This window comes from Numida meleagris, chromosome 2, assembly GCF_002078875.1.
Source record: "Numida meleagris isolate 19003 breed g44 Domestic line chromosome 2, NumMel1.0, whole genome shotgun sequence".
Classification (NCBI taxonomy): domain Eukaryota; kingdom Metazoa; phylum Chordata; class Aves; order Galliformes; family Numididae; genus Numida; species Numida meleagris.
In genome coordinates this window covers 44,418,026-44,441,568 of record NC_034410.1, presented here as the reverse complement: position 1 = coordinate 44,441,568, position 23,543 = coordinate 44,418,026, and the positions used below count along the sequence as shown (strand labels likewise).

At 47.4% G+C, this 23,543-nt stretch overlaps 2 protein-coding genes and 1 long non-coding RNA gene across 4 annotated transcripts; 1 reads left to right on the top strand and 2 right to left on the bottom strand.

Moving 5' to 3' along the window:
* On the bottom strand, nucleotides 4,025–8,640 carry LOC110393721 (C-C chemokine receptor type 8-like). Its single transcript, XM_021386917.1, has 4 exons — nucleotides 8,361–8,640; nucleotides 7,545–7,691; nucleotides 7,392–7,454; nucleotides 4,025–6,682 (listed from the first exon to the last, which is right to left on the bottom strand). Exons 3-4 carry the CDS (start codon nucleotides 7,443–7,445, stop codon nucleotides 5,603–5,605), a joined length of 1,134 nt encoding a protein of 377 aa, XP_021242592.1. The 5' UTR covers nucleotides 7,446–7,454; nucleotides 7,545–7,691; nucleotides 8,361–8,640; the 3' UTR covers nucleotides 4,025–5,602.
* SLC25A38 (solute carrier family 25 member 38) lies at nucleotides 8,695–16,786 on the top strand. 2 transcript variants are annotated; one of them, XM_021386920.1, is made up of 7 exons: nucleotides 8,695–8,799; nucleotides 9,141–9,262; nucleotides 9,493–9,577; nucleotides 10,686–10,865; nucleotides 11,298–11,466; nucleotides 12,068–12,234; nucleotides 13,376–16,786. In XM_021386920.1, exons 1-7 carry the CDS (start codon nucleotides 8,779–8,781, stop codon nucleotides 13,496–13,498), a joined length of 867 nt encoding a protein of 288 aa, XP_021242595.1. In that variant the 5' UTR covers nucleotides 8,695–8,778; the 3' UTR covers nucleotides 13,499–16,786. The 2 variants fall into 2 exon arrangements, with proteins under 2 accessions (XP_021242595.1, XP_021242596.1); XM_021386921.1 differs by lacking the exon at nucleotides 8,695–8,799 and adding an exon at nucleotides 8,834–9,035.
* Nucleotides 18,457–23,542, bottom strand: LOC110394335. The gene is made up of 2 exons (XR_002435559.1): nucleotides 23,431–23,542; nucleotides 18,457–18,660 (listed from the first exon to the last, which is right to left on the bottom strand). It is a non-coding gene; the product is annotated as an uncharacterized LOC110394335 (long non-coding RNA).

The following is a 23,543-nucleotide window of genomic DNA, read 5'->3' as shown; positions in this document are numbered from 1 at the left end:
GGGCATACATCCAAAAAGAGCCATGTCACAAATGTGAACCAAAAATGTGTGCCAGCCTGCATTTCACAATTATAAATGTCTTCAGACTGAGGCTATCATTCATTTTCTGTTTCCCAAATTTTGTTTTACTTCTGGACAGAATACCTCAAGTCATGTTCTTTCTTTATCTGTTGTGATCCTCTCTGTATCCCCATCTGCTGCAGCTAGTAAATTCATGGTGTTTCACCACTGATAGATTAAATGAGCACTTCCATGAGGCAGAAAATAAACCAGGATGATCCTGGACATGACAAAGTTACTAGGAGGTCTGTGCGTATTCATGCAGGTCCATCCCTGTGCAGGAGCATCTCTCAACCAGAAGAGGCGCGGGACACAAATAAAGGTCTTTCACTAAAATTTCATTTTTTTAACTTGTATATGTATCTATATTTTTTTACCAATTCCTATCTCTGGGCATGGCCGGATGTTACCACAGCAGAGAAGAGACAGAGAAGCACTTCTAGCTAGGAGGAGTCCTTTTGGAAGGATAATTTCTGAGACTTCCCTGCAATGTCTGGAAGCCATCCCACAGAGTGCACGTCTCAAAGAGAGGCATAAGTGATGTGAGACCTCAGACTGAACTTACACTTAGGGTGGATACTTCCTAAGGAAAACAAGCAAACAAACAAATCTTACAAAACACAGGGCTGCACACCTTCACCAGAAACCCAGCAGCGGCTGTGCTGCTTCCTCCCTCCTGGTGTGTGAGGCACGTGGTGAGGGACAGCAGCACCTCACAGATGCGTGGGGTGAATCATAGAACTCTTCCATTGACATTCTACAGATCTCTTTGCTGACTGAAACTACATTTCAAGATGAAGCTGAGGTTGCTATTTCTGTATGAGTCTCAGCTAGAGAAACCAACCTTAGATTTGTGGTCAGCATGGGTCTTCAGTGAGGCACTCCTTGGCTACTGCCCTGCTAGCTGAGCACAGTGCCACACTTAGAAGCCTAGCACCTGGTTAACAGTTTCCAAGAAAGCCAGAGCCATGTCTGACATCTGTCTGCTGAACCTTGTCTTTTCACTGCCCTTCTTGGCTCAGTACTCCATTTTGGGAGAATATTCCTTCTGCTTGGCTGCCTGCCCCTAGGGAGAAGCCACCTCCTGGAGCACGAGTGATGTGGCTGGGCTACTGGCCAGCTACTTGGATGTGGGTGACTGTCACTTTTGTCTCGGTTTTAAGATGATACACATGAGAATATCTGACTATGTAACGTGCCCAGCTCATCCTGACGGGACTTCAACCTGTCTCATTGCAGCAAAAAGACCAAGATCGGGATGTAAAGCTGAGTAGCAAATGTGAGTAGGACCAATGCAGAAACTGTGGCGGGCTCCTTTTGAGCGAACAGGTGACCGTGCACCATGTCCGTGCAGAATGGGCGAGCTCAGCCAGCCTGGCACTTCTCTTGGGACAGCAGCTGCTGGGACAACCCTGCAAGCTGGTGTCACCCTGATGCCACCCAGACTCAAGGAAGATGCAGATGGTTCCTTCTGCTGTCCTGCTCTCCCAGTGCCCTCGCACACAGCTCAGGGCAGCAGGCAGCTCCCAGGCCTGTCCCTTCAGAAAGGAGAGGAGCACAGAGACCTGCATGTTCTGCTGCCCACACAGCATCCGGATGTGGGTCTCACCTCCACCCCTGCGGCAGCAGCAGCTCGCAGAGTCAGGCTGCAGCAGGGAGCTGAGGTTGGTCCGACTCCCAGTGCTGCTGCTGCAGGGAGGGAGGCAGCTGCCTTAGCAGGAAATCATTCGTGCTGCAGAGAGCTGTGTGCAATGAGCAAAGTATCACCCTTTCAAAACACAGAGAGTTTCTGGTGAAGGCTCATGGTACTTGACATCTACCAGCTCCTTCACACAGTGTAACATCATCCTGACTTGGCTGCTGGTGACCTGCAGCATTACATCTCAATCAGCACCAGAAATTAAAATTATAATGACAGCACAATGAGCCTGTTTTTGCTAGGCTGTGGAGTGCCAGCTGGGAGGATGCAAAGGAGGAACACAGCAAACCTACCAGCTCACCTGACTAGCCGAGGACAGGCTGCAGGAGCACCACGGAGGCATTGTGGATGTTTGAGTGCTTTCTTTGCTCGAGACTCACTTGAGACTATTAACACCTTTTACCACCTGTGCATTAATAGAAACCAGCCATTTCCTGAGACCCTGTGGTACATCTTGTTACAGGATGACCCACTGAGTGTTAGAAACCCAAACAAATATTGCACAGATCAAAAAGTTCACTGTCACCTCAGAATATATCACACAAACACAGAACATCCCAGAACCAAAGAAAACCCCAACGTGAGCTGCACCCTGTTGTCCTCTCCTCACACCTTTCTGCTCTGCGGCAGAGCCTCACTGCAATCTGTACACCTCTCATTTTGGTCACTGTGCCTAAGCTACTCCTCCACACACATTTCCTGAGCTGCCTGGAGTAACAGCTTCTTGCTTGCTTATTTTAGCTATTAGTGGAAATTGCCCACTGGGAGCACAGCCTGAGAATAGATGGCAGATGTTGCTGGGCTTCAGGAGAGCGAGCCTGATGTGGTCCAGGGGAGGAGGGGATGACTTTCTGTCAAACTTAGAGACACATCTTTCAGAAAAAAATACTTTGCTCTTCATCAGCATGGTTTGGATCCCTTTTAGGCCACAAGTTTACTTGCTGAAAGAAAGATCTCCCTCCTGTTTTTGCATAGCTCAGGGGCTACTCCACACTATTGCAAACGATGGCCATTTCAGATCTGATTGTGAAACCCAAGGTGCAGGGGCTGGACAAGACATGTGTTGGCCAAATCTGGCAAAAAAAAGAAAGGAAAAATGCAAAAAAAAAAAAAAGGTTGAGGTTTCTCCACGCTTTATTCGTGCATAGAGGAGGAAGGGGAAAAAGTGGAAATGGAGGGCAAGCTTTTGACAAGCTAAGGAGCCTCCCATGACTAAAGGGACATTATTCCAATGGAGATTTTCAACCCAGGCCATTCTGTGATTCTATGATTCTATGATTCTATGATTCAGATACCCAGCCCCTGAGCCTGCTCGTCTGTGGTTATCAAGGGGGTGTGGCTCTGAAGGTTGGCACAGTGGCAGCATGAGCAGACAGAGAGTGTAGGCAGTGAGAAGGGACGGAAATAATTCTGCATTTCCCATTATTCTGTTATTTGAAGGTACTACTATTTTCCTGCAGTGGTCTTGTGATGGGAATTGAATGACTGTGCTAGCTGCTAGGGGGAGAGCTAGTAACCTGTGCCATGCAAGGAAGGTTTTTGTCTGCAAGTCAGTGTTGCAGAATCTTCTACTGGAGGATGCAAGCCATTAAATCCTGCAGTAGTGCACACACACAAATGTGTGCACTGCTGTGGGAAGGTAGAGGTTGTTCCCATCCTCGTGCTACGAGCAAGGTGTGATCTAGAGGGCTCCTGCTGCAAATCTCCAGGAGATAAAGATAGCTGGTGCTGGCTTTCTGTCCACCACACTTCGGCTTCAACCTTAATTTCTGTGAAACCCATTCTTAGGCATCTAAACACTTGCACATTCAAAAAAAAAAGAGCCAGGCTAACCAAGGGTGGCAAGTTGCCCAAATGGCAGGAGCTGCAGTGCAGAGCTGGTATCAAGGAAGTGGTTAAGTCTCATCCTTTGTTCACAGCCTTTGCTTTATCATTTGGGGAATCTGTCAGTGCCCACATGAAGGAACATAATTTGTTGTACACATTGTTATCAGCCTGTTCTTGCAAAAGACTGTATTTTGCAGATCACCAATGTGAATGCACATTAAAATAAACACTATCTGAAGATCAGTGGCTAAACAGAATTGTCTGCTGGGTTTTCTTCTGATCTTCTCTAGGAAATAACCTCAAGGGTACTCGAAAAGTGTGGGGATACTACCAGAGTAGGCTGAATTGCTAGAAGATAACCTGTAGAAGATAATCTGCTCTCCATCTCTTTCTCCCAGGGAGAAGGGGAAGAGGGAGGAAGAGAGAGGAGGTGGCAGCAGGAATGGTCGGTTATGTGAATCAGTCAGGATAGAAGAAAAAGCACAATCTGAGATAATCAGTGACAGGACAGGGGAGTTCCTCAGGTGCCAAGATTGTGCATTTACACTGCAGGAAGTATCTTTATTATAAAACTTCAGATAGGGTGATATCCTGTAGAGAAAAATAGACCAGGAACAAAAACTTCAAAACACCATTGCATTTATCTGTCAGTATTTGTGCCACCTCCCGCAGATCCCCAGGAAGATTTTACCCATGACTCTTATCACATAACAGTAATTTATTTGCTGCTTGCCTAATTACTCATTCACTAATCACTGTCTGGGCTGGAAACTTTGCTCAGATATCAGGTAGGAGTTAGGCCCTGAAGTGATTCCCTAAACTGAGGGAGTGTTTCCCTTCAAAAAGCATGCTCTCAACCCTGCGATGAGCACAGTCTCTGTCTATAGAATAAATCCACTCTGTTTAGAAAAAGGAAAGAGCTGCCGGCTGTCCCAGGCTTGGAAATGTGAGCAGTTCCTCGCAGGCCTGAGCTGAGGGAAGAAACATTCCTGAGGCAACAGCATCTGCTCTCAGCCACTCTCCAAAATGAGACATTTGTACATGCAGACCAGGAGGCAGTGGCTTTCAGTCCCAGTGCCATAACCATCATCCGTTAGGTATTAGTACGCAAACCAGTGACCTTTTCATGGGGGAAAGTTAGTTGTTTTAATGGACACATTTGGCATCTTCCTTTAAGACGGATGTCGCAGCCAGCTCTGCAAGTAGTGATGAACTGTCTCCCTCAGAGGGCAGCTCTCTCAGGAGGCATGAAGAATTAAATAAGCATTAAAAAAAAATAAATATTATACATGTGTTTTGTCAACATCTAGGTGGAGGAATGCCTAGGTGTGACCTTGACACCCTATCTGCATTGAGAGGCTGCCTCTTCCCATCTTTCAAGGATTTTGTAATTTCATTAGGGATATTGTGTCCTGTGCTGGAGGGACAGAGCACACCTCTTTGTCCTGTCTGGACTCTGCTGGTAATTTTTCAGCCTCACTTCCACAGAGCCGGTAGGGCAGGAAGGGCTACAGGAAAGGGAGGAAGCTGATAAAAAAGATGCTAAAAAATAAGAATCCCAAAGAGAACCATGATACAAGCAAGCTTAAGCAAATGATTCTACTTTTCTGGTACCTCCTGTCCTAAAAAGTTGGCTGAACAGTGCATCCCCATACTGCTCTGTGAAGGAGACAAAAATCTTCTTTGATAAACTGTTCAGCTGGTGGTCAGGGGGTGGCTGATGAATTTCCCAGTGTCATTTTCCATGTCTGAAGTTCTCATTTACATTTTCTAACCACAGGACAGAATGGTGTCCATGTAGGTCCCTGTTCAGAATGGTATCGCAGCACACGAAAGAGCAAGGTGCACTACAGCTTGCTCTGGTATTGCGTTTTTTCCTAGTCTTGCTTTGCTAAAAGGCCAGTGCACTGAAACCTCTGCCTATAAGGAAACAGAAAGACTATTTTTATTGAGTAACTGAGAGGATTTCTCAGTTTCAAATGAAGCCTAAAGTATGGGAGTTTCTGCCTTGCAGCTCTACAAGACACTACCAACAAAAGAGGATTGTGAGGACGCTGTGTAGAGAGAAGTGCATCTGTCCGTGCTGCGCCTGTTGAAGGCACTGTGTTCTTTGCAGATCGAGAGAAAATGGGCATATTTGCCGAAAGCCTCACAGAGATACTTCTTGAACTTCTCCCCAACAAAGGCGTAGATGATGGGGTTGAGGCAGCAGTGCACGAGGGAGAGTGTCTCGGCCAGCTCCAGGGCTAGGTCAAGCCTTTGGCTAGTCTGGCAGTCATCGATGATATGCAAGTTCCTTAGAGAGTCCAGGAAGAGCACAATGTTGATAGGGGTCCAGAACAGGAAGAACACAATGACGACAATAAAAACCAATTTCATTGCTTTGTACTTGTTCTGAGTACGGCACCTCTGCAGGTTTATCAAGATGTTGTAGTAGCAGAAAACGAGGATGCTCACAGGGAACAGCCACCCCAGGATGTTGACTTCAGAATTACTGAAGACCTTCCAGCCATTGCCGCTGCCTGGGTAGTGAGGGATGCACATTGTCCTGTTATCGACGTCCACTTCCTGGAAGAACACAAGGTCTGGCGCTGATGCTAAGATGGCGACTGCCCAAAGGGCCAGGCTTGCGATGATCCCGTGGGTGGTCGTCCGGACCTGCAGGGCATACACAGAGTGCACAATGGCCAAGTACCTGTCAATGCTCATGATGGTTATGAAGAAGGCGCTGCTGTAGAAACCAATGAAGTAAGCAGAGCTGACAATTTTACACATGGCGTTGCCAAAAGTCCACTGGCTCACCAGGGAGTACTGAGCCAGGAAAGGGAGGGAGAAGACAAAGATGAGGTCAGAGATGGCGAGGTTCAGCAGATACACGTCAGTCATGGCCCTGATCTTCTTGAAGACCGTTAGAATCCAAACAACCAAAGCATTTCCCATGAGGCCAATCACAAACAGTACGGAGTACAGCACTGGAAAAAATGCAGATGCAAATGCTGGAATACTTTCGAAGTCACAGTCAATGTCCTGTTCTGGGTAGTACATGTTATCATAGGATGCAGAGGAGTTAACTGCTGGTGACAATTGGTAATCCACCTGTTCAAGGACAATGAAGTTCATGAGGTCCTTACCTCAAATTACATTCCTAGTGAAAATACAGTTCATCTCACACCAAGCCCACAAGTTAAAAACAGGTGTGCCTCGGCCAGGTCAGGTGACACAAATGGGGAACGAACATATGTGATGGCCCTGTCCTGACAGGATGAGGGTCTTGAGCCAGAGAAGATGAAAGGAAATGCAGCTGCTGTGGTAAATCAGCCTCCTTCCGCAGCTCCTTGGTGTGCCCAGTCCCGTGTCTGTATCCAGCCTGATCTGCTGGCCATGAGCTGGGGAGCATCACCAAACTAGCAGCCAAATGGGCCAGGGTCCTGAGAGCCCTCGGCGGAGGCTTTGGGGCTCAGCTCTGCGTTCTATCAAGATCTTTGTCCAGCTCATGGAGGCAGCTGGGTGCCCAGGGCTCCAAAGACCCCACAGCCGTGCTGCTCTCCTGGCAGTGCCCACCGCAGCCTGCCCAGCCCACCAAGAGCAGCAAGGGCACATGTCCTGCACAGGGATTTCCCCTGTGACTCCAGGGAGGAGTGTGTGGGCCCTTACACAAGCAGCCTCCTCTGCAGAAGGTGCCTTCACACACGCTACTTTCAGAGAACCATGACCACAGAGATTTCTTCCACACCCTTACTTCCCTGCCAGAACCACCTCTCCCAGTGACAGCCCCTCAGGAGCAAGCCCACCTGCATTCACTCACCTGCAAGTCTTCCTGCTTTCCTCCGGCCAGCAGGCTCCTCAGGTCCTCATCCATAATACAGCACTGTGTGAAAGTGCCAGAAAAATGTCATAATGTATAAAGCAGATCTGAGAGGTGAATATATCTTCATACATATATACTGGCAGTGCTTACCTTAGTTTATGTTTTAACGCCGAGTCACCGGCAAGGTCTTCACCCTAACAGCAGAGAATCTCAAAGTGCCTCTTCCTCTGTGTGACAGACGTTATATTCAAGGTGTATAAACCCACAAGACAGTCAGTTCATTCTCTTTAATTCACGCTTACCAAAACAGAAACGTGTGTCAGTCTTATCTCCTGGATGATCAGTACGTCATTTTACATCAACAGGAACGTCAATGAAAGAGCTCTGTGATGACCTGCCCCACGCGTCTGCCAGGTGTCCTGTCCCCCGCTAAGTGCCCCGCATCACTGTGAGGGGGAAGCAGTGCTGCTGCTCTTGCACACCAGGAACTTTTGGGGAAGATGTCTGTGGGGGATGTCCCACTGCTGCAGATGAACAGCAACCTGCATGCCACACTTGTCAAAATCTGCACCATTGGAGGTGACCCACTGTCACTGTCCCCATCATGCTGGGTCACAAACGAATGAAGGCATTCACCATGACCATAACAAGAGAGCAAAGCTCCTCCAGCCCAACAGCAAGGCAGGCACCAGGAGGCTGTGGTACTGCCAGAGCTTCCAGCTCCTGCATGGGCTGTGAGCTGCTCGGCAGCCACCGCTGCAGCCTCTGGTTGGCTCAGGAGGTCCCAGCGGCAACACCTGCCCCATGGATGTTCTAGTGGCTCCATCTGGGGATGGGGGTGGCACTGCCAGGGGGCAGCACGGCTGTGGGGGCTTTGGAACTCTGGACACCCAGCTGCCTGCATGAGCAGGACAAAGCAGACCAACACACCACCTCAGCTCCAAAAAAGCCTCCACACAAACACACCTCACTTTGGTTTGCCAGCCTTATTAGAGGCAAAAGCTCACGCTTCTAGGCCAGCACTTCGAGACACGTGTATTTCGTTGCGTCTTCAAAGCAGGTGCCAAACAAAGCGCCAACTGATTCATGATTCCTCAGAACACAGTGTCTCAAACCACAGGAAGATACCCAAAGCAGCTTTCTAAACACAGCGTTCACCTCCAGGCCATATTTCTCACACACCCGCGCTTAGTGCTGCACGCGGTACCGGTCCCGTCACGCACCCGGGATGCAATAAGCCACTCGGCAAGCCAAGGGTTAACGGCCCGCGCATGCGCGGCGCGCTCCCGCCGGGGTCCGGGGCCCGCGCTGGGATTGGCCGCCGGGGGGAGGGACCGCGCGTCACTGCCGCCCGCCGCGCTCACTGGTTCAGGGCGGCGTTGGGATGCCGGGGCGAGAGGCCGAGGTAATGACGTGCGTCCGGCCCGCTGCAGCGCGGCGCGCCGGGTCCGCTCGTGAAGCTCGGCGGGGTCCTGCGCGGCTCCCCTTGGATGGGAGACCGCGGGAGGCCCGCGTCGCCCCCCGCCCGGCGCCCCGTGTGCCCCGTGTGCCGCGGGGGGCGAGGCGCGGGGCCCGGCTGCGCGGCCGCGCGTTGAAGGAGCGACTTTCCGCTCTTCGAGGCGGTCATAAGGGCGGGCCCCGGTGAGGCGGAGGCCCTCGGCGCCGGGGGTCTCCCCTCGCCCTTCCCTTTCCCCGCAGCGCGGTTTAGAAGCGGATAAAGCAGCCATGTCCCCCGTTCCTCTTCAGATGCATCCCGTGCTGAAGGCCTTCGTCTGCGGCTCCATCAGCGGCACCTGCTCCACGCTGCTCTTCCAGCCCCTCGACCTGCTGAAGACCCGCCTGCAGACCCTGCAGCCGGCCGTGGGAGGGTGAGGGCTGGGGGGGGGGCACTGGGCCCGCTTAGGGGGGGTAACTAGGTGGGTAATGGGGGTACTGAGGCTCTCTGGAGTAGCAGTGTGCTCCGGAAGGACGCAGGTGTGGAAGGAGTGACCAAGGGGCCGTAAGGAGCATGTGTGGGGCCAGGGTAACACGTGGAGGTGTAGCGATGGGCCTGGTGGTGCGGGGCGTCAGCTGGAGTTTTGTCTGGTCCTCCCTTCAGGTCCGGTCGTGCTGGGATGGTGACAGTGCTCTTCAGAGTGGTTCGTACTGAAAGTCTTCTGGGGCTCTGGAAAGGTGTCTCTCCCGTAAGTGGCTCTTCTAACCCTGGTTTCAAAATTACATACATAAGTAAACCTATCATTTATTGATAGCTAAGGACTAGATTGAATTGGCCGGCTCTTGTACAATTATAAATGAAATCATGTGATGTAGATGGTTAAATCCCATTGTAAGAAGTTAATGGTTAATGTTGTGAGTGCTGCTGATGCAGTCACCGTGCATTTGCAGTCCAGAGCGGCTGAATGCTTGAATAAACTTTGTAAATGTGGAGTGGTAGCTGCACCGACCTCATTCTGCTTTGGGTTACTTTGCTCGTAAGAAAACTGCAGATGATCCTGGCATCATTTGAACCCATTGCACCTAAGTGGCATTAGTTACTTTTCCTCATCGTTTTTCCCCAGCGTGTTAGCTTTAATGACCTCTTAGTGACTTTTTATTTTTTGTGCACAGCTTCCTGTCAAGTGGAATAGTCTCTGCAATTGCAGAATTGTAGGGGCTGGAAGGGACCTGGAGATCATCTAGTCCAACCCCCTGCTAAAGCAGGTTCGCTACAGTAGATCACACAGGAAAGTGTCTAAGCAGGTCTTGAATGTCTCCAGAGAAGGAGACTCCACAACCTCTCTGAGCAGCCTGTTCCAGTGCTCTGTCATTCTCACAGTAAAGAAGTTAATTGTTGTGTTTGTATGGAGCTTCCTGTGTTCCATTTTGTGCCCATTGCCCCTTGTTCTGTCACTAGGCACCGCTGAAAAGAGTCTGCCCCCATCGACTTGACTCCTACTCATTAGACTTACAAACTGTGATGAGATCCCCCCCCACCTTGGCCTTCTCTGGGCTGAACTGTCCCCACTCTCTCAGCCTTTCTTCACAGAGGAGATAATCCAGGCCCCTCATCATCTTTGTCACCCTCTTTGAGACTCTCTAGAAGTTCCCTGTCTTTCTTGAACTGAGGAGCCCAGAACTGGACAAAGTAATCCAGATGTGGCCTCACTGGGGCAGAGCAGAGGAGGAGAATCGCCTCCCTTGACCTGCTGGCCATGCTTTTCTTGATGCACCCCAGGATAGCATTGGCCTTTTGTGATATGTTTTGTCTTAAGTATGCTTTTTCTGTTTTTCTTTGCTTCTGTTTCTTTGAAGTCCTTTGCAAGATGTATTCCTGGGGTTGGGATTTACTTCAGCACTCTGTACACCATGAAGCAGAAGTTTTTAGGGGACCGTTCACCCACAGCCCTGGAGTCTGTCTTTCTGGGTGCCACTGCACGTGCAATATCTGGGATTTGCATGTTGCCAGTGACAGTGGTGAAGACACGGTATGAGGTGAGTATGACTTTCTCATTAGTTCACTGTTAATGATGTCACATCCCTTCCTCCTGATTACAGACATTTTTGTCAGGATAAGGTTGCTGCCCCTTGGTACAGCCAGGGATGTAGTTGTGGTGTCATCCTGCTTCACACATTGGGCTGCGCGTGCCAAGCTATACCACTGATAATTAGACAGAAAGTGGAATGTGAAACAACTCACCCTGAGATTTTAAAGTTCTGTTTGTATGCAGTGTCTCTGTAATTGTAGGATACTTTTTGTTGTACCTTGAAGGATTCTTTTATAGGCTGAGGTAGGTGGAACACAGTTTTTGCCTCGGGCTATTCTCTCTACTGCCATCTGTGATATCAGGTGAGAACGCAGTGGCCTCAGGGTGTGAGCAGAGCTCCTTGGCAATGTGGATGACAGACTCTTATCTACCTTTGCAGAGTGGAAGATTTGGCTATGGGAGCGTGTACGGAGCTCTGAAGAGTATCTATCAGACGGAAGGGGCTCGCGGCATGTTCAGTGGGCTCACTGCCACTCTGCTACGGGACGCACCTTTCTCTGGGATCTACCTGATGTTCTACACACAGACCAAAAAACTCACACCTCAGGGTAAGGCTGAACTTTGGAGGCTGTGACATCAAATGTTGCTTTTCTTGCATTGTGCCCTAAAATTCACTGCTCTGCTTATTGCACACGTTATCAGTTGTTCAGTTACTCTCTTGTAGGGCTTTTGCTTGTGGAGAACTGTAGATCTCATGTCAGTATAGAAATGGAAATTGGCCCAAAATTGATTAACTGTTTTTATGAAGACTCATGCTTAAGGTTGGTGAGTGATGCATAAGTTAGCCTAGTGAAGAACTCAAAGAGAGAATGTGTTCAACAGTGCTGGTTGTCTTGTATGCTATACTGATTAGTTTCCACTAAGCTGGGGTTTCTCTGGTCATAGAAGTGGCTGAGGCAAGCCTTTAAATAACTTTTCCTCATCTGAGTTCCTGTTACATTCAATTCCTTAGCAGCGAGTGCTTTGAACTGTTCTAACTTGAGCTTGTAGACGCTTCTCCCCATCCAAGGTCTGCTCTACCTTGTATGGATTTTAACTTCTCTCAGACTCTGCCATTGATTCTGTCGTTTGGTAGCTTTTCACTTTGTTGTGCAATGTGGGTATTACTGGCCTCTTGTATCTGAGTGGATTTCCTCTTCTCTGTCACAGACCAGCTGGATCCAGTGCTCATGCCTGTGGTGAATTTTGGCTGTGGGATCTTTGCGGGAATCTTGGCTTCGCTGGCAACGCAGCCTGCTGATGTCATCAAAACACACATGCAGCTGTCCCCTGAAAAGTACCGCAGGACAAGCCAGGCCATTGCCTTCATCTACAAGGTGAGATGAATCCCTTCTAATTGCTGCAACTGCAGCCTCGCTTCTGGTCTTTTTGCCCCAAGCACAGTTACACTAAGTAAGTTGCTGCCTTTATGCTCTTGCAGTCTTGCTGCTCAGCGTGAGCATTTTCAAAGATGAGAGGGGTCATTCTGTGTCTCTTGTCACTGTTTTTTGCGTGGACCTGCTCAGGGATGTAACTGGAAGGGTACTGTGGTTGATGGTCCATTCCTTGGGTTTCCTTGTAACTAGAGAGGCTGTTATTGCTACTCAGATAATTTCTTGCTCCTCTTGAATGGACTACAAGGCAGTGAACGTGCTCCCTGATTACTCCTGCCATTCCCGAGTCCTTTAACTGTTTGCATAAAATTACAGAAGATAGGCAGTTGAAGAGTAGGCTTAGAGCACAAAGGTGGGCATATTCCACCATCTGTGTCTCCACACAGACCTGCCTCATGTATCAAGCTGCTGAATGATTACACTTCAGTTCTGTCTGCTTTGCCTTTGTCCTGACACCGGTAGTGACTTTAGCTCTGAATGTAAGCTTGGAGGAGCTGTGCTTGCAGCTGCCGCCACCTCTGGTTTATCCATGTAGGCACATCTGTAATTACCACACTAAGGAAAAGGGTTTCCTTAGAATGTAGCAGATCTTGGCAGCTTTGCTTTGTTTTCTTTCCTAAACAAGAGATCTGTATTTGTGCATGGATATTTTTTTTGTGCATGAACTGTTTCCTCCTAACAGACGTATTTCTTTTCAGTATGAAAAACCAAACAAACTTCAGTTTTTAAAGAACAGTTACGTTATGTTTGTGAACAGGAATGAGCTCTAAAACAAGAACAAGTCATTTTCCTGAAGCAGATTGAAACCGTTGCTCCTTCACCTTCTCTTTGTCAGGCTTGAGCATGGCTTTCCCTGTCCTTTGTCGTCCTGACGTACCCTTCCTCTTCCTTCTTCAGCGGGCGCCCTGTAATTGCACAGTGATGGGTTCTTCCTAAAGACAGAACGCAATTTAAGCCTGGGTCTTTCAGAGGCTGATCTGAATCTGAGCTGAAAGGCATCCTAGGCTGTTCCGTGTAATAAATGATGAGGAATTTAAATGCTGGAGGCTGATGGTAATGGATTGCTGTTTGTTTTCTGCTGCAGGACTTTGGGTTGGTCGGCTTTTTCCGAGGTGGCGTGCCTCGTGCCCTCAGGCGTACTCTGATGGCAGCAATGGCATGGACTGTATATGAACAGATGATGGAAAAAATGGGCTTGAAATCTTGACTGACTTGCTCTAGAACTGACCAGCCTCACTCCTTCTCCTGCTTGCTGTGACCAGCTGGCACTGGGAAGTTCCCAGTTCCATGGAGGAATAAGCCTTGCTCAGCTGGGAGGAAGAAAGCCCTTCTGAGACAGAGGATTAGGCCTTTAGGGAAGTAGAAGAAAGAAGGATCAAATCTTTGCATCTTTTGATCAATGCATTCCAGAAGGACTGCCTTGGGCAAGATTTCCACAGCGTGGTATCTGTGCTGAGAGAAGCCCATTTTAAAAATAGCTCCATGCTTACCACCTTTGTGCAATGAGAAACTGCTGAACAAAAGTGTTTGAGGAGAAAACAGTGAAGGCAGTGCTGGTTGCAGAACCTGCCCACCTGTTCCTTGCTGTCTGGCCAGTAAGGCCATCATGATACACCGTCTGATGCAGATCCTTCTTCCTCATATGCTTTGTTCTCACTGGGAGCACTGCAGACCACAGTAGGACACTGGATATGTCTCGTGATGTTTATAATGCAAGAGTGGATGGAAGAGAAATGAAGCACTGAAGGAAAGCTAGGAGTGCATTTTCTGTCATCATTTTTGTACTGTGCTTGATAGCAGAGAAGGTAACGTGAACCTCCTTGCTGTGTTGTGTCATTAGGTAAACGAGCATCTTAACACTTCAAATACATTTCTACAGCTACAGCAGTGTTTGCACTGGAATTAAAAAGAATAAGGCACTTTAAACCAGAAGGAGAGAGCGCATTAGTTGCTGCCAAAATTCTGCTGGTTCCCTGAAAAACATTTTTCCTGCTGGTCAGACTACGTCAGGAACACTTAAATGTTTTTTATCCAGTTGTACTAGAGACTTACTTACTCACTTCCTATTACTTGTTTGCTGATCCCTCTGTACAAGCTGCTCCTTAGATGTAGCTCTTAAGATCATAGCTCCCAGTGCATAAATGTGTAATGGAAGCAGATACAGATACTGACACTGTAAATTTCCCTGAGAAGCCACTGTTGACTGCATGTGGAATATCTTTGGTTTGGGAGAGAGAAGGCTGTTCTTTTCTGTAAGCTTTCTCCAAAGTTTGAGGTGTTTGAGTGTTTGGTAGGGACAAAGAAACCCTGGACAGATTGTCAGACATTCATTTTCTCTTAGCAGGTAGCCTGTTTTTATTTCAGTATTCCTGAGTTTAAACTTGGAGAGGAAATTCACTTTTTTTTAAAATCAGCTGTGCCTTTTTCCTCATTCCTACTTCAGGCCCCATAGCATGAGCTTTCCAGTCTTAGTACAGCCTGCTCCCCTCTTCACTTGTGTAATTCACTTTAAAATCAGAGCAGATGTTAAAGTCAGAGCGGATGTGTCTAAATATGAATGTAGCTGTATTGTTGTTGAGAATTGAAGTATTACTTGCGTAACCAGTGCCTGCGCTGGCAACCTTCAGACCACAAGACCAGAGGAGACACGGGCTGTAAAAGATGCATTTACCAGATTCCAGATGCAGGGAGCTTTGAGTGATGTGAAAATGAAGTCTGAGAAAAGTGTAAGGCACAGGAGAGGTTGTGGAGGGTCCTGGGTGCATTTGTGCCTGACGAATAGAGCACAGCATCACATCACTCCAGTCAGACTGGCAAGCTGGCAGATGCCCTGTGCTGCTTCTGGCTGTCAGGCATGTGGGCTGATCATTTGCCAAATCTGAAATCTGAAGAGCAGTTCCTCCCTTTTGCTGTCCCTCCTACCTTTAGTGACCTGAACTTGTGAGTGCACGTGACGTGGCTGTGCATCCTGCTGTCAGTTACCTTGGGCGCTGCTGACACAGAGCTGCAGAACTGAGCCAAGCGCTGCTGACCTGGTGGAGTCTCTTATTCTGCTATGCTCACCCTGCACCAGCAGTGTGGCTATTTCTGGGGCTTTCTTATTCTGGGGTGTGAGGTGGATCTGTTGTGCATCTTGTGTTGTGGCACTCAAGGGCTACACGGGGTTACCTGCAAGATGCTTCCCTAATATTTTATAGTTGCTGATACAGCAATGGGAAAGCGCTGTGCAACTCATGCAGATGGAAGCTCAATGAGGCATGTGAGCGAAGAAAGCTAGGTGACAAATCTTGTACTAAGTTATGTCCTCATCAGAAATCTGAAATGCAGGAACGCTTCAGTGGCTTTTAGGCCCTCCCCTCATGGCTGGACAAGTAACAAAGACCTAAAGAATCTAGTCTGACCTGTTGGTGTCTTAAAGTCAACTGATTTTTGTCTGGATTTTAGCCTAAAGCAGTGTTGGCTTTCTCTTTGTGAAAGCTCTTCCATTCCCCACATTTTTGGAGAATGAGGATGCTCTTCATTGTTGCAACACTGTGAAAAAGTATATGCCTTTGACTTGTGAACTAGCCTGGGCTCTTGGAATTTAACAAATCTAAATTTCACCAGGTCTTTCATCAACCCTTGGTGCTGCAAATCCAAAAACCTCTCTACATATGAGCTAGTGAGTTTTGTAGTGTGAGTTTATTATTTCTTGTTACTTCCCTTACATATAGGATAAGAGAGAGCCTGAAGTTCTGCTTTGCAATCAGAAATCTGTATCAGATAGGCAGGTACAAGATTCAGCTTCCTCGGCTCTGATCCTTACTACCCCCTTACCGTTTTACTCCCTTCCAAAACATTCTGTTTCTTAAGTGATTTGTTGAAGTTACTTTTTGATAGTTATGGCAAGTCAAAAACAAGTGTTTGGGTATAGTGCTTGTGATGTTTTATGCTTCTAATGAACAACAAATTGTTGTTGTACAACCTAAATGCAAATACAAACCAAAGAAAATTCCAGAGGCAGGTACTGGATCTCCTGTCTGCAGAACCCCTACAATTCAGCGCTAGCAATCCCACCAGATAATCATTTACAAAGTCATTTTAGCTTGGATTTTGGAGAAGCTGGTGTGATAGTGTGAGCTTCATTTTAGGTATGCCAGATCACCGTGAGACCCCTCTCCCACTGACCTCAGCTGTTGGCAAATCAATCTTCGTGAAAGTGCATTGACTCTGTTGCCCCTGCAGCTGTGCTGTAAGAACACAACTGGTTAACAGGTTGAGGCAGTCAATCTTTACCTGAATTATAAAGACACTAGAGAAATAGTCTGATTGCCTATTGATTTTGTGTTATTTCCATGCTGCCTGTAGTGTTGTTTTTTCTTCTCTTGCACTGTTTTAAACAGAACTGGAGCTTTGGAACAGAGTACAGGTTTGAGTTTTTTGAGTGTATGTTTACATGAAATATTTATGTGATAAGGAATATATTTATATTAAAAGCTTTGGTTGCCAAAATTAAGAACGTCTTCTCAATATTTCTTTCAAAAAAGAAAACCTAAAGGGATGGGATGGAGGTTTGGGAAATCAAAAGAAGCCTCCCAAGAGAGCAGAACTGCTGGATGAATTCAAACTTACACAAGGCAATGGATATTCTCTCTTTTTTTCAGGGACATAATAAACACAGGCTGTGCTAGTACAAGCTAAATTAGCTTTTCTTAAATGGAAAAAATAATGCATAACAACGGCAACCCTTGTCTTTCTCACACTTTCCTATGACTGCCTGCTGTGTGTTAAAACTGACAGAAATTGAATCTCAATATCCAGTGTTGAAATACCAGCCTTCACGACACTGGCATTTTGAGCACTCTGGGTAGGAACTAAGTTCATCTCCAGCCAACCTGAACTCTGCTGCTCAGGCAGTCTGATTTCAACAAAGGGCCAGGAATAGTGCCTGGGATTTCATTTTCCATAGTGCAAGGAGACAGCTGATTACTGACCTCCTTGTCACAGCGTGGTCCTGGGATTCAGCAGCAGGCATGTTACCCGTGCTTACATGCAGAGCTCCTGCTGCCTTGCAGACCCACATCCAGTTCAGAGGGCGTTTCTGTTCACACCGCTACCAACTGTCCAGCTGGGAGGAGAGATAAGGGACAGTCTTGCCAACCCTGGGGAGGGTGGGAAAAACAGAAAAGGAACAGCTGAAGTCCTTGCAGTAAAACATTGACCTGTGACTGCCTTCTATTCAAAAAACAGGCAAGAGGAGGTTGAAGATGAGGCTTCTGCAATTTTGGCAGAACTAGAAATAAGCTTGTTTCCCCAAAATATGGAAGAAAAACCTTTGAAATACAAGCCAAGATGGAATTTACAAAGATGATATAGTACAGCTTTAACAGACACCACTTGTAACTTCAGTAATTCACTTGTGACGCCATTTTTGTCTTGCCAAACTGCAAGCTTTAGGGAAAACTACACCTTCAGAAAAAGAACCCAGCCTCCATTACTGAGTGCACTGAGTACTAACCTCAATTCCCCGGAGGTTTCAGCATGTTTCTGAAGAAAGCTGCAGCTGTTCCCAGAGGCAGTTTCCATACAGGTAAGTAGCATGATATGCAGTGACAAACAGCCTCACAAAATTCAATCACCGTGTTTGAATAAAGGCGAGTGTGGGACCACCTCTGGACAAAAGCTGCACAGCCACAGGAGAACAATTCTTTCTTTTCCCAGTCTACCATGCACTCAATTAAACCCGTACCTGGAAGGACCTGAAGTTCACCTGTTGGGCTGTGCACTGGGCAGACTGGTGAGCCAGCATGTGTTAATGTCTGTTAGCACTGCTTCTGTACAGTACTGCACAGCTTCACTGGACATGGGCTCATCTCCACATATATGAAAACAAAACCAAGGGGTAGAAACAGATCTGGAGTAATGAATATGTTGTTTCAAATAAAAACAGCATTGGCTTAAAAAACAAAACAGAACAAAACAAAACACCTCCAGACCTCCCATGACCTTGGTAGCCTTCCACCAGTTGCCTCCTCTCCGTGCTCCAATAGCATAAAGGAAGCAAAGCTGCCTCCTCCCTCCTCCCTAGGGGCTCAGCACGACACAGACACCCCCTCTTCATGCTCCAGGGATGGGGGGGTGCATACAGGCAATGTGAAATGAGAATGAAGGGCTCATACAACATACAGAAGATAATGTGTCTTTTATTGACCATTGGAAGACTGTGTTAGCTGGCTAACACCTCCGTTTCCCACCTGTGAGATGTCTCTCTTCCTGAAGCAGTGTGAAGCCATAATCCACAAGAATTTAGCTGAGACCTCCATCTCTTCATCCTTCTGTGCAAACTGCTTCATCCGTTGGCTGGGCTCAGAGTTTCTAGGATGTCCACACCTGTGGATGCAAGGCATACCTTCTCAGCATCAGCTTTCTGCATCTCAAGTTAATGACAGGTTGGAACCACACAGCCTTTCAAAAACAAGAAAACACTTCAGAGCCATAGCAACTGCCATTCTTCACCCTACCAGATAATGACACTCTTCTGTTTGTGTAACCCTTCACAAATATTCTGGAACAGAATTTTGAAGTACTTCCATCAGTCACTTCCAAATACAGTGTGAGCGAAGTTTTACAATATTTAAAAATTTAGCCTCAAGGAAAGTTTATTTCTGTCTTTAAATTAAGCTTCATAATGATAAGACTTTCCCCACAAATTTATTTTGTAGCGTAATTCACAATCACGGTCTTGAAAACATCTTTCGTATAGTGCAAAGAAGACTTGAAATTTCTATTTTCATTGTCACTGGATAGAGGGGCTAGGTGGTTGAGTGCAAAACTGCTGCTGCCTATAGAGCTGTAATAATCACTGTTTCTCCCCTAGAACTGAAGTGATAAAAGCATTAAAGTTGCTATCATATTTAATTTTTCTCCACACATCCTACCTTCCAGGTTTCCACGGATTTTACCATGAATTAAATTGTTAATTATTAACCCTCTGAATCCAAAACCACTCATCTCAGTAGTTTTATGACAGAAATTTATGTTTTGATGAAGGCATCTAAGTTCTGTGAACAGAAACAGACATACACTGAGTAAGAGCTGAAGTCCTGCAGACGTGCCTGTTCTATGCAGGAAACCTTCTCTACCTCTGTGGTTATCTGAAACCATCTCACTGCCCAAGCAGTGGGCTGAGCTGCAGACTGCAGGCTGCCAAAAACTGACTGCAGCCATTTTAAACTCTTTTAACATTATCCTGCAAATGGAATCTGGTACCTGGTGTCCTATCTGCCAATCCCATACACAGAGAAGAAATATTTATTTAGTTTGTATTTGCACAAAGACGGGTGCTGGGTGCAAATTCCACAAAGCTAGCACACCTTCCCAGACCCACAAAATGGTACTTATGTTAGTCTGCAGGTACATATTCATTGTTTAAAAGAAATATCATTGCATATGTATTACCTGTTTTCTATTGGCCCTATGTATCCGATCTGGCATATATGCTCCCTGCTGCAGAGGAGGCATTTTTGGCCTCAAACTGAGTCAGTGCTCACCATCTCCATTTCACAGGCTGAAAGAGCTGGAGCTGTCCAGACCGGAGAAGAAAAGGCTTCAAAAACACCTGGCTGTGACCTTTCAGTATCTAAAGGGGGGCTATAAAGGAGGAGAAAGACTCTTCAGCAGGGTCTGTTGTGACGGTTTCAAACTGAAAATGGGGAGATTAAGACTGGATACAAGGAAAACTTTTTTTACAAGAAGGGTGGTGAGGCATTGCAAAAGGTTGCCCAGAGAGGTGGTGGATGCTGTCCTTGGACGCATTCAAAGTCAGGCTGGATGTGATACTGAGCAATGTGATCTAGCTGCAGGTGTCTCTGTTCACTGCAGGGGAGCAGGACTAGATGGCCTTTAAGGGTCCCTCCCAACTCAAACGATTCTATAATCTCCCTCTGCCACCTTTACCTTTCCCCCAGCTCCCAGATTTTGCAGACACAGCAGGTTTTTATGACCTCTACCACCCAATGTTCCCGTTTTTCAATCCCTCTTTCTTCTTTTTTTAATGTCTGTTGTTACCTTGTCATAAATCTGATTACACTGCAACTTGACATCTCCAGGAGGAGCAGCAGTTTCTTATCACCCTCCCTGATGCTGATATCCCGTTAGACTACAATAATACATTTTATGTGTTATAAGCCGATTAAAAACGTGCCTAAAATAAAAGAAATACCTGCGCTTTCCTTTAGCAGAAGGTTACAAGTCAGGTAGGAGCAAGGCGCCCGTCAGCGAGCCCTCACCTCGCGGACTGAGCCGGCCCTCCGCTGGGCAGGGAACCGCCTTTGCTGCAGACGCACAGCAACCCACAGCACCGACGCAGACGACAGCTACCACAGCCGCCTGCAACCGCGACCGGCTCAGCCCGGTTCCAGCCGGCGCCAGGAGCCGCACTCGCAACACTCGCGGCCTCGCCTCAAGGGCGTGAGGAGTTGTGAGGCTCCACGCGGCTCGCTGCTCCCGGACCCGCTAAAAAGGGAGGCGTGGGGAATGTGTGACCCGCAGAGGCTGGGGGTGCTTGGGTTGATCTTGGTGGCTATGAACTGATGTAGAGGGGTTATGGTTCATGTAAAAAAGGAGGAGTGAGAAGGAAGAATGAGCAATGTGGATGTAAGCTAACCTCAAGCACATTCATGCTGAAGAGTGGAAAGCTCTGGTGCGCATAAACACAACTGCTTAAGTGTTCCATCCCTAGACGGTGGCCAGCAGGGACAGGGAGGTGATTGTCCCTCTCTACGCTGCCCTCGTGAGGCCCAATCTGGAGTGCTGTGTCCAAGTCTGGGGCCCGCAACACAAGAAAGACAGGGAGCTGTTGGAGTGGGTCCAGAGGAAAGCCACAAAGATGATCAAAGGGCTGCAGCACCTCCCCTGCAGGGACAGGCTGAGAGAGCTGGGCCTTTTCAGCCCGGAGAAGGCTCCAGGGGTACACAGTAGAGGCCTTTCAGTACATAAAGGGGGCCTGCAAGAAAGCTGGGGAGGGACTATTTATAAGGGCATGTAGCAACAGGACGAGGAGATATAGCTTTAAACTGGAAGAGGGTAGATTTGGAGCAGACATTAGGAAGACATTCTTTCCTGTGAGTGGTGAAACACTGGAACAGGTTGCCCAGACAGGCTGTGGATGCCCCCTCCCTGGAGTCATTCAAGGCCAGGCTGGATGGAATTTTGAGCAACTGGTCTAGAGGGAGGTGCCTATAGCAGAGGGGTTGGAACTAGATGATCTTAGAGGTCCCTTTCAACCCAAACCATTCTATGATTCTGTGATTAGTGACTGAGACATTTTAAAGTGTCTCAGTACACAAAAAAAATGAACTTTCAGGTTGCTTAAGAAAATAATTAAAAATACTGTCAACCATTCTGACCCTTTCAAGGCCTCTCACAGGCCATGAAGCAAGAGCTCTTGCAGATGGAAGTGCTGGTCCACCTGAAAACGCCCAAACTGCAAGTGTAAGAAATTAGAGATTGCAGAGGAGCAATGGGATGCTTATGAGCAGCACTCATTTGATAACACTGCATGTACTGTGATTTTCTTTAGTAATCTTTCAATCATGTTCAAATAAACTTCTAATACAATTTTAAAAATTATTATTATTCCAGAATGTCTTCCAAACCAAGCATAGCATGCACCATGGTAACAGCACCTGTCTTCTCCCCTCGAGACGATATTCACATCATACTTCTGTTAGGCGATACATGTTAAACGTAATCCCAAATGTCAGCTTTCACTCTCCACACAGCAGGAGATTTAGGTTAATTGTTAGGAGGAAATGTTTCACTATGAAGGTGATGAGGCCCTGGCACAAGCTGCCCAGAGAAGCTGTGGCTGCCCCATCCCTGGAGGTGTTCCAGGCCAGGTTGGATGGGGCCCTAGGCAGCCAGATCTGGTGGGTAGCAGCCCTGCCCACAGCAGGGGGGGGGGTGGAACTAGATGATCACTGTGGTCCTTTCCAACCCAAGAAATTCTACAGTCCTATGATTCTTGCTCATTTCTGTATGGTGCTTCGTTTTGCTAACCTTTGTCACCACCACGTGGCAAATGTGTGAATTACTCTCTTAAAGAATAGTCACGAAGAAATCTCGTTGCTTTGGGAGATGTTATCAGAAGCTGAAGAATGAAGGGTAATTTCCTACGAAGTTATGCTCTGCAGCACGGTAGTGACTGCATTACAATATGCTTCACTCATACGAGTCAGCAGTTTGTTTCATGTACCTGGTTCTAGCTGCAGTGGCACTAAAGCCACTGCTAGCCTCATGCATGACATTGTACAGTAAGGAAATACATTTGTCAGATGAAGGAACAAATTCTACAGCCTCAACTGTGGATGAACACTCTTTTCACTGCAATAATCTTCAGTTTTGTTGCATGAGTGAAGCACTTTTAGAGCTTATAAACACTTCCCAGTTACAATAACAGAATAATAGATTTTTTATTGATTCAAACAATTAACAGACACTGGTACAATGAAAGGAACATCAGCTGGTCTTCCAGCAGCAAACCACCTGAAATACCAGGCAGAGTGCTGCCGGGCAAATCAGTTGGCACCTTGAAGGGGCAAAGGGCAGCCTTGTTCCATGTGAACCATCCACTGGACAGAAAGACCCAAGGTGATTTTTGATAGAGGAAGAGGAATTTATATGCAAAACGATGGCCAAGGTGTTACTTTTGTCAGAAACAGAGATGCTGGCTGCCCCTCAGTCTGCCTTCAGGGTGGCAGAGGAGTGTTGTGGAATAGCCAAGGGACAGGGTCTTGCTGAAGGCCTGCTGACTCAAAGCCAACTTGAGAGTGGTGCGTTGGTAATGGAGAAGTCTCCCCTACCTATTGAACGCACCCCTTGTTAGCTTCTGCCCCAAATAAATACAATAGGTGTAGAAACATGATGACAAGCAGAATCTCAAATGCTTATTAAAAGAAACGCTTAAAGGCAAAATTGGAACCCAAAGGTATGTGATGAAACGAAGTCCACAGCACGTGGTTAGTGTGACTGATCTTCGCCCCCCCCCCCCCCAGGAGTCACATATCAAAATGCCCACTGCTCCTTTTCGGGGCGAGGATGCTGGTTAGACCATTTCAGTGAGGAAATTATCGGTAGCTCTTACGGGTAACACCAACTAACCCCTCTTTTCTCCTCCCCACGGTTTCTCCCGGGGCACAGGCAAACCAGCCCCAACCAGCGCCGCAGTCCGCTATCACAGCCGTAGCCCCTGGGTCGCTAGGCGCCTACTTCCT

What these genes read in the sequence shown, in the direction of transcription:
- LOC110393721 (XM_021386917.1), bottom strand. Translation starts at nt 7,445, where the DNA reads ATGGATGAGGACCTGAGGAGCCTGCTGGCCGGAGGAAAGCAGGAAGAC. An exon ending in GAAAGCAGGAAGACTTGCAG is followed by an intron (nt 6,683 to 7,391) that starts GTGAGTGAATGC and finishes GTCCTTGAACAG; the next exon opens with GTGGATTACCAATTGTCACC.
- SLC25A38 (XM_021386920.1), top strand. Translation starts at nt 8,779, where the DNA reads ATGCCGGGGCGAGAGGCCGAG. An exon ending in TGGTGAAGACACGGTATGAG is followed by an intron (nt 10,866 to 11,297) that starts GTGAGTATGACT and finishes CTACCTTTGCAG; the next exon opens with AGTGGAAGATTTGGCTATGG. An exon ending in CAAAAAACTCACACCTCAGG is followed by an intron (nt 11,467 to 12,067) that starts GTAAGGCTGAAC and finishes TCTCTGTCACAG; the next exon opens with ACCAGCTGGATCCAGTGCTC.